Raw genomic sequence first — 10,000 nt, forward strand, 5'->3', positions numbered from 1 at the left:
TCGGCACTCTGTGAACAAAAAGCACTGTTTATCAGCCATGGCTGCAACAAAAAGGATCAATTGATGTGTGCAAGAGAGGAAAAACATGTGGATCTGTTTGTTTCTGCAGTATGATAATAGGACAATAACTGTAAATAAAAGTGAATCTCCTTTATGATTGTGTATGAGACCATATGGAGACTTTCATGAGCCCTTGTTTTGCAATTGTGTGTCATACTGTATGCGCTTGATTTTAATTGTGCAGTGTATGTGGGGATAGTGTATGCATTTTACATGAACGAGAATGTATGCCCTTCTCTGAAACAGTTTGTGTGCATGCGTGTGTGTGTGTGTGCGCGCGCGTGCATGTGTGTGTGTGTGTGTGTGTGTGTGTTTGTGTGTGTGTGTGTGTGTGGTGTGTGTGTGTGTGTGTGTGTGTGTGTGTGTGTGTGTGTGTGTGTGTGTGTGTGTGTGTGTGTGTTTGTGTGTGTGTGTGTGATATACATGCACATCTGCACATGATGCATAATTTACTGCAGCCAGAGGGGCCACCTCACCTTCTTCACAGTTGCTGTCCTTGCAGGTGGTGTGTGTGAGTGTGTGTGTGTGTGTGTGTGTGTGTGTGTGTGTGTGTGTGTGTGTGTGTGTGTGTGTGTGTGTGTGTGTGTGTGTGTGTGTGTGTGTGTGTGTGTGAGTGTGTGTGTGTGTGTGTGTGTCGAGTGTGTTTGCATGTGCTGATGTTTGTCTCTGTCTGTGTGAGTATGTTTTGTGTGTGTGTGTGTGTGCGGGCATGTGTGCCTGTGTGCACGTCATTTGTGTGCATGTGTGGTGTGTGTAGTGTGCGAGGGCTCCTCCTCACCTTCCTCACAGTTGTTGCCCTTGTAGGTGATGAGTGTGAGAGTGTGTGTGTGTCGTGTGTGTTTGCATGCGCTGGTGTTCGCCTCTGTCTGTGTGAGTATTTTGTGTGTGCGTGCGTGCGTGTTTACCTGTGTGCACGTCATGTGTGTGCATGTGTGGTGTGTATAGTGTGAGAGGGCCCCTCACCTTCCTCACAGTTGTTGCCCTTGTAGGTGGGCACGCAGATGCAGATGCCCTGCACGCACTGGCCGTGGTTGGAGCAGGTGGGGTCCACGCACTGGTCCTCCTGGATGCTGCACTCGGGCCCCTTCCAGCCAGAGTGGCACGAGCACCGGCCCTTCTCATACTCCCCATTACCACTGCACAGCACAGGGCACGTGTCTGCAAACAACACAGCGGGAGTAAAGAAGGGAGAGAGGAAAAGAGGTGAGTGGGGAGAAGTAAATAAAGAGATAACAATGTTGCAAAGGGGGCCTATCAAAGGGGAGTAGAGTTGTTCCGTCGAGACCTGAACCTATCCATCACACAGGGATACAGGCAGAGAGAGCTACACACAGACAGAGCTGGAGACAGAGAAGCAGACAGAAAAAAACATGCAGACAAAGATGATAGATAGATAGATAGATAGATAGATAGATAGATAGATAGATAGATAGATAGATAGATAGAAAGGCAGACAGAAAGGCAGACAGATGGAAAGATTGAAACCAAGAAGGCAATCCCTGAGGTAAACACTGCTCTCCTTTATAGCGATTTGAAAGATCAGTTTGTGTGTGTGTATCTAAGAGACAGGGAGAGGGAGAGAGATAGAGAGAGAGAGACAGAGAGAGAGAGAGAGAGAGAGAGAGAGAGAGAGAGAGAGAGAGAGAGAGAGAGAGAGAGAGAGAGAGAGAGAGAGAAAGAGAAAGAGAAAGAGAGAGAAACCCATTTACTAATTGCACTTCACAATTTAAAAAGCGACCGCGTATGGTGCAAGCAACAACCGATACTGTAGATCAAGGAGTGTGGGAGACATTTTTATGTTTCTGTGACTAGCATCACAAATCTGAATAGGTTGCTTCCCCAATCTTAACAACCTGGCGAGCGCCGGTGCCAGGCTACAGAGAGCTTTTAATGAGCTTGATGCCATTTAAAGTGGCTAATGATCTGGTGGGAAGAAGGCTCCTTTTACGCCATGATTAACATCAAAAGACGGAGCCCAGAGAAACTCTTATTTCTCGTTACTAAGTGGGTGCTCCTGTTTGCAGGGCATCTGCGGACTACAGAGTTTCCTGGTCTGGTCTGGTCTTTCATGGCATTAGAAACTCAGTGGGTTTTGACAGGAGAACATGATGAAACTTCGAACAGTGCATTATGTCATCACACAAACACACACGTAGTGCCACAACACACACACACACACACAAACACAGTTTGCGCACGCACGCACGCACGCACGCACGCACACGCGCGCGCACACACACACACACACACACACACACACACACACACACACACACACACACACACACACACACACACACACACACACACACACACACACACACACACACACACACACACACACAGTCTGCTGTGTAGGCGCCACAGACAGCCCTTGAGGACTGATGGTGATGGTTGACAGACTGACAGTTCTGGCCCTCGAGGGCCAACAAGGCGTCTTATCTCCCCATCACTGGTCAGCAGGTCCAGTTACAGCCTGACATCTGAAATGCTCTTGTACTGAATCCCAAAACATCACTCGCTACACAACTCCACACACACGCACGCACACTCACAGATGCGCGCAAACACGCACACACACACACCTCCTCAGCTCCTATAATCTCTGGTTGTATTGCTTATGCTTTGAGCTTCTTCAAGAAGACTCTTTGAGTCCCAAAAGGACTCAAAATAGTATGATATTTTTTAGTAGTTAATTTCCAGAATTGATGCGGTTTCCCATGTATTTCATGTAATAATAATACATTAAATCATAATAAAATGTTTTATTTATCATTATCATTATTGGTATTATTATTTAGTATTTTCTGCAAGAAGACAGTCTAATAACAATAATAACAATACTACTACTACTACTACTAATACTACTACTAATACTACTACTAATACTACTACTAATAATAATAATACAATTTATTTGTTACATGGCATCTTTCAGAACACGCAAGGTAACATTTGAGGCAAAAGTCATATATTATAAAATTATTTAAAATAATTCAATTCATTTTTGCTTTTTTATTTTAGCGTTTGTCCTTTGTATGGTATTTTATTTCTTCGTATAATTTATTTGTCTATCCAACAAGGTAAATGTACAGTCAGAGAGAGTAAAGAATCTCTGGTACAGTAGAAGTATGGAATAGCGGACGACGAGGTGTCCCGATATCAAGGGAAATAATGGACGAGGCGGAGCGTTCTAAACAGCCCGACGGCGCAGCCGAAGGGCTGTTCGCTTCGCCAAGTCCATTTTCCCTTGATATCGGGACACCTCGAAGGCCGCTATTCCGCTTATCACCCGGTTACCAGCATTTAAGTATTAATTTATTAATAAGTTGATCTAAGGCTTCGTGAGAAAGTAGATTCACCACTGCGCTTGGTACGTTGCTATGGGCACCACTTCCTAATCTAGTGAGACGCGCCTCTATCGGAGGCATAGCCTAAGGACGCGCTCAGAATGTTGGGGTGACTTGACAACCAAATGCGATAGAATTGACGACTGGGTTTTTGACTTGACAACGAGATGCAATAGAATTAGTAACGGGGTCTTGACTAGACAACCAGATGCAATAGAACTAACGACGCGGTCTTGACTAGACAACCAGATGCGATAGAACTAACGGCACTTCGCCAGAAAGTTAAAAAAGAAGCAACTTGGACGCCCGCACGCCCGCATGACATCATAGGTGTCCTGCTACCGGGGAATAAAGGACACCTGCTCAGCCAATCAGAAGACGTTCCGTCTGCTCACTGGGTGATAAAGAGAGAATACAGGAAGGATAGAATCAAATTAGAATCTTACTATCTCCGGTAGCAACTAAAATTGTTATTGTTATTTTTTGAACAATCCAATGACTTGGCTTTCAAAAATGTAGTGACAAAACACACACTCCAAATTCTAAATTCTAAGTTTACCATGGAAATCTCTATCTAAACAAAGAGAATTTCATCTTTTGATGGAACTGAACAGCCACAGCTCTTGTTTCTCCTCACAAAAAGAACTGTTTTTGACATTTACTGCTCCAAGTCTTTGGCAAATATGGGACGGGTAAGGCACAATACATTACTCTCACATTGTTCATGTAATTTTAGAGGTTTTTTATTTTTTAAAGATTTCCTAATGTCAATTTCTCCAACAGGGTCGTGTGTCCCATTCTCTGAATGGCCGCTACAGCCTTCGAAATAACATTGTCCCATCCAAGCGCCTTCAGGATTACCATGTAGAAGGTGTGAGCCTGGCTAAGAAGAAGTGTACCCGTGCCAGGACCAATGGTCCAACTGGGAACAATTCTTCTCAAGCTCCCTTCTATCTACCGGTCTCCACTGTTGACCACAGTGGTGGTAGGTTGATCCTCCGTATAAAATTCCCTAGACCCCAGGAAGCCTACCAGGATGCGCATGTGGGTCACTTTCTAGTCATCTCAGACCCTCTCCCTCTCAACACTCAAGGGGGGTTTCAGGGTCCTGCTACAGGAAATCAGCCAACACAGCCAGTCAATTTAACAAGGGAGCAAGCTGATACTGTTGTACAGGTAAGTACCGGTAGATACATTTCAATGTTATGAAATCATCTGAATGCATATGTGCTTCATAGCCTAAAGTCCCAGTTTCATTTTAGGCAGCAAAGACTGGAGTATGCACCTTGGTCAAGAAGCAATATGGGTTGTCCAAGTTGACCGAGACACTTCAGATCGCCAACATCTTGCTTGGTCTTGGAGAACATGTGAACCTGCAGAACACAGTGGGCCCCCAGCAGGGAGCTGGGAGTGGGCACCAAAGAATGCACCAGGACCACACCCATTGTAAAGTCAATTCAATCAGTGGCCATGGGGACAGCTGTGAGAGCAGAGGTCGCAGAAAGAAGCAGACCAACCCCCGACACATTGTGCCCGGTAAAGTGCAAGACAAGAACATCAAGGTACATATCCTACAGACTGGACACCACAACATCTCCGGTTCAGGGCTCGACAATACACAGCAGGGTGCCACCGGTGGTTATGTAGTCAGTGAAGGCAAAGGACGAAGGACCAAACAGGCCAACCCTCGCCATATCGTACCTAGCAAAGTGCAGAAGCAGGACTTCAAGATCTTGTACGTCCCCCAGCCTGCTCTCTTCTGCCCGAAGTCAACCTTCGCAGGGCTGCCCTATAGCCTCAATGAGGTTTTGGGATTACCCCAGACACCTCGCCAAGGGTTCATCAGGGGAAAAGAGCATCTGAATGATGGAAAGAAATTCAGCCCTGACGACATAGACACCCCCTTCCAGTGGTCAGCATCTCCTAGAGAGAAAGAGGACATGTTCTTTCCTCATCTGCATGATTCCTCTTACAAAGCTGAGGTACAATAATGCTTTCATATGGTTGCAATGAGTATTATCTATAATAATTGTGAAGTGAGTTAATGCTAGAGACTTTATTAGAGATTTTTATAGTAGCTCTATTGTGTATGTAGGCAGCTGAGAGGAAGAGGAGAGAAACTGCTCTCCAAAGCAGCCTCCGGCAGATGCAAGAGCCTCTGGATGAGCGATACATTAAAAACGCTGCTGTGCTCCCTGACCTTCGCCAGCCAACACCAGCATCAGCACCAACAACACCCATCCTGACTCCAGGGCCCAGCTGCAGCAGCAGTGTGCCACAGCCCCAGGATGAGCCTTTGAGGATCCATGGTTGCAATGTGGAAGACTTCAAGAGAATTTACCACTCTGTGGTAGATCCAAAGTTGACGACAAAGTCCGGCAACCCTCGTCCCTATGGTCTTCAGATGGGCAGAGTGATCAAGCAGCGCATGTGGGAGATCTTCCACTGCCCGTCTTTCGTGGAGACCGAAGGTGCAGACGGCAGAGTCTGGGTATCCGAGGCCTACTGCAGTCCCAGCCTGAAGCCTCATGCGCCTCTCATTGACGTGGACATTAGCCAGGAGCCCATACCCGGACAGACAAAGAGAAAGAGGGAGCCCATGCCCGGACAGCCAAAGAGAAAGAGGGCCAGGCGATGAATTGAAAAATCATGATTAAAAAAAAAAAAAAAAAAAAATTTAGAATGCAAAATCATGATGAATTTTAGGTTACCATATCATCACGTCACAACATATTTATGAGTTTGGGCCCTACTTTTTAGATAATATATTAAATTAAAATGATCATGGAATTGTAGGCTACTATTGATATACTAAATTATTTTTCAAATAAATGACTGATTGCACTTTGTATTTCATTACTAAGTTTTCTTTTATATGAGATATATTTTCAATAATGCATTAAAAATATTATGTAAAAGAATAAATATGTTTTACTTAAACTTTTACACTGTATCCACGCTGTTCCTTATTGTTCATAATTAAGCAATAGGTTTTAATTCAATTATTTAATAACCTGATGCAAACCTAACATCCCCAACATGTTTATTTCTACTGACCATAGCACCATGAGATCATATCACACCAACTATGTTTCGCTACAAGGGCTTGACCTTTGCCCTTAGACTATCTTCAGCCACGACTTTGCAAATGATGCATGACCATCCACAATAAAACCATTCTGTCTGGCACAAATTACACTGACTGCCTAAATGCTGCAATGATGAATGAACACACGCGCGCGCAAGCATGCAAGCACGCATGCACACATGCGCGTGCACACACACACTCACTCACACACACACACACACACACACACACACAATCACACAGACATAGACATAGACATAGACACAGACACACACACACACACACACACACACACCCACACACACACACACACACACACACACACACACACACACACACACACACACACACACACACACACACACACACACACACACACACACACAATGCAAACACACACACACACACACACACACACACACACACACACACACACACAAATGATCACACAGACATACAGATACAGACACAGACACAAACAGACACACACACACACACACGCAAACACACACCCACACACCCACACACCCACACACACACACACACACACACACACACACACACACACACACACACACAAACGCGCAGATATAAAGACACGCGCACGCACGCACATATACACACATGCACACACACACAATCACCAAGCCATTAAACCATACCTCACCACCACCACCAACCCCAGCCAAAGACATGTTCACTACAAAGACAGGCCACGCAACACTGATTTCAAGATCCATGTGCATCTCAAAAACTGGAGCAAAACTGCATACAGTAGTTTGGAGTGGGGAAAAACCCTCCAGGGGCTTTTAATTTGGCAAGCCTGAGCCCCTGTGACATGTAGCTGAGACAGACGTGTTACTTCCTGCTGTAAGGAGAGGGGGAGAGAGAGACACAGAGCAAGAGGGAGCCAGCTCAGAGGGGTGCCAAGATAACGTATGCATGTATGCAGCCGCTTTCATATTCACATATATCCCCATTAACCTCCCTTTGCCCTCGGCCAGTCTGTCAATCCCTCAGACTCCCTCCAACATGGCAACCCATAAACACACCTTGGTCATGGTCCTGCATCACACTACCTTTCTTTTCTCTTTCTAAGGATTCTCTTTTTTTCTTTCTCTTTCTTTCTTTCTTTCTTTCTTTCTTTCTTTCTTTCTTTCTTTCTTTCTTTCTTTCTTTCTTTCTTTCTTTCTTTCTTTCTTTCTTTCTGATTGTTGGTCCCTCCCTCTTTTCCTTCTTCCAACATGGCAACCCTCTGCACCTCGGTCACGCTGGGCTGCCCAGGAAGCCTTAGCGGCGCTGGCTCCCTGTAATGCGGCAGCAGCGTTAAATCCCGGCATGTCCCAGTGGTCCGTCTCTCCAAAGCACATGGCAACCTGCAGAGCTTAGTCACGCTCCCGTGTCACACTACCTTTCTTTTATTTCTCGGTTTTCAAGGATTTCTCTCTCTCTCTCTCTTTCATTTGGTTTGCCTTTTCTTGAAACACTGTATCCGTCTTTCTTTTTTTTTCAATTTTCTTTCTTTTTTCACTGGGTCTTGTTCATGTTTCCCTTTTATCTCCCTCTTTCTTGCTCTCTCTTATCTTGCGTAAGTCTCAGTTTCCTGGTGAGCCCTACAAGGGATCATGCACACCTCTCATTAGATTGGACCTAAACCTGAGAGCATTAGTACAGTTATATACAGTAGGCATGTACATTAACTCAAGTTACAATCAAGCAGAGGACGGACTGATTTAATTAACTTACCTTGGACCTAAAGATGAAAGAAGTGAGTTAGTGTTGTTACAGTAGGCTGAGGGACATATTCATGCTGCGTGGACTGTGACAATCCTCTAAGAACCTTCGAGTTACTGGATTCACTGAGGAACCTTCAGGAGATCTGTGGTTCCTCAGAGAACATTTGGGTGTTTTTCCACGGTGGCAAGCAGAATATTCTTTAGGCAACTTTTAATTTGTACAGTGTAGAGGCTATGAGGTCTGTGTGGAGCATGAAGACTCTGCATCAAAGTGCCAGTAATCAATATCTGATGGTGATGAGTCCTCCCACATTATCTCTTTCTGCAAGAGCACAATACACTCTGTGTTTTTTTCCTTTACTGCAGTTACTGTTTAATTATAATATTGTACATTATTAAATATATTTCATTTTCTTATTTTCATACATATATAAAATTATCTCTACCACCTTTGTATTTCTTTTCGTGGCATGCTTATGCTATTATATAGGTGCAGGCTTTGACTGCTCTCTTGATATACATTTCATTCCCACAAAGTGTCTTTATCTATCACTTACACTGTTTTTCAGAAATTGGTTATGTACATTTCTCACAACCAAATAATGACTCTCAAAAGTCTTTGTTCAATTGTGACTTCCTGGTGTTACCTGTGCACATGGTCAAATCAGTTTCCCATTGTTTTCGGCATACTGTATAGCAAATGCTCTCATTCACCATGCCATGGCTGTGTACAATTCTCAGTACATTATCATTACTTTTGTCATATCACTCAAAAAGCTTTGTCACAGAATGCATGAAACTATCTCAATCTTCTCTGATCAATGTAATATAAAGCAGAATTTACAACATTTCCCATCCAATCTAAACAACATTTCGCTTCAGAAAAGATCCTCAAGAGTGTACTATTCAATTGACAACATGATAAATTGATTTGACTAGCTTGTCCATACACTATGACAGAATGACTTACCATTCTGCTGGCGCTGATAAGTTCATTGACACAAAAACTTGATTTTGAAAGACAAATAAGGGTTTTGAGCAAGAGACTCGACTTTGCAGGTTATCCACAGTGTTTTGCCATTTGTTAAAGCTGTTTTGAGAATGAATATTATGTTTTGCAAATTGCGAGAGAGATTCGAGAAATGTACAAAATCAATTGAGAAATACTGTAATCAGTCTCTGTCTCTGTCTCTGTCTCTGTCTCTGTCTCTGTCTCTGTCTCTGTCTCTCTCCACTCTTCTCCTCTTTTGTGCGTTTCTCTTGTGAGAGGAGTGAGAGGTCTGGTGATAAGCTGCAGCAGTCTCTGGTTCTTCTGGAGAGGTGGCACCTGAGCCCTGCATGGGAGACAGAGCCGGCTGTGCCACTGCTGCAGTACGGCACAGTGGCACATTGAGCCGCCCGCCGCGTTATAAAACACGGCATGCAACCTCCCCGCTCCACTCCTTGAAAGAGGACCGCTGAGAGAGCTGAGGCTGAGGCAGTGCTACTGCAGAGAACAGGTGAGGTAGGTACAGTAGGAGCAGCAGAAATCCACAATATTTTGCGGTCTTTCTGCTACGTGTCTACCTCCATTCACACATCCATTGTACGAAGGGATCCAAAGTCTTATGTCAGCAGTTCACTAGTGTATGAGTGTGTGCTTGTAAATATCATTGCCATCTCATCATCATCACAAGCGTTACTTTATCCATCGATATGGAATTGAATTGAAACAAAATATTGAAACAAAATTGAAACGAAAAGACACTATATTTGAGATGCAGTAA

The 10,000-nt window shown here is 44.2% G+C and overlaps 2 protein-coding genes across 2 annotated transcripts in view; one reads left to right on the forward strand and one right to left on the reverse strand.

The window, feature by feature from the left end:
• The window catches only part of LOC134440579 (teneurin-1-like), a 275,455-nt gene that overhangs the window by 134,477 nt on the left and 130,978 nt on the right, over window positions 1-10,000 (reverse strand). The window contains exon 10 of the mRNA XM_063190697.1: window positions 1,024-1,218. Within this exon, the coding sequence (XP_063046767.1) occupies window positions 1,024-1,218 (195 nt within the window). The remainder of the gene's footprint in view (window positions 1-1,023; window positions 1,219-10,000) is intronic.
• On the forward strand, window positions 4,360-6,292 carry LOC134440097 (uncharacterized). The gene is made up of 3 exons (XM_063190030.1): window positions 4,360-4,586; window positions 4,673-5,392; window positions 5,506-6,292. The coding sequence occupies exons 2-3, from the start codon at window positions 4,835-4,837 to the stop codon at window positions 6,046-6,048; spliced, it is 1,101 nt and encodes a 366-aa protein (XP_063046100.1). The 5' UTR covers window positions 4,360-4,586; window positions 4,673-4,834; the 3' UTR covers window positions 6,049-6,292.

The sequence above is a fragment of the Engraulis encrasicolus genome, chromosome 23 (assembly GCF_034702125.1).
Source record: "Engraulis encrasicolus isolate BLACKSEA-1 chromosome 23, IST_EnEncr_1.0, whole genome shotgun sequence".
NCBI classification, from domain to species: Eukaryota; Metazoa; Chordata; class Actinopteri; order Clupeiformes; family Engraulidae; genus Engraulis; species Engraulis encrasicolus.

Bases quoted from the DNA above. Each gene is read 5' to 3' on its own strand.
- LOC134440097 (XM_063190030.1), top strand. From the start codon at position 4,835: ATGCACCAGGACCACACCCATTGTAAAGTCAATTCAATCAGTGGCCAT. The intron at 5,393-5,505 runs GTACAATAATGC...TTGTGTATGTAG, and splicing joins ATTCCTCTTACAAAGCTGAG to GCAGCTGAGAGGAAGAGGAG.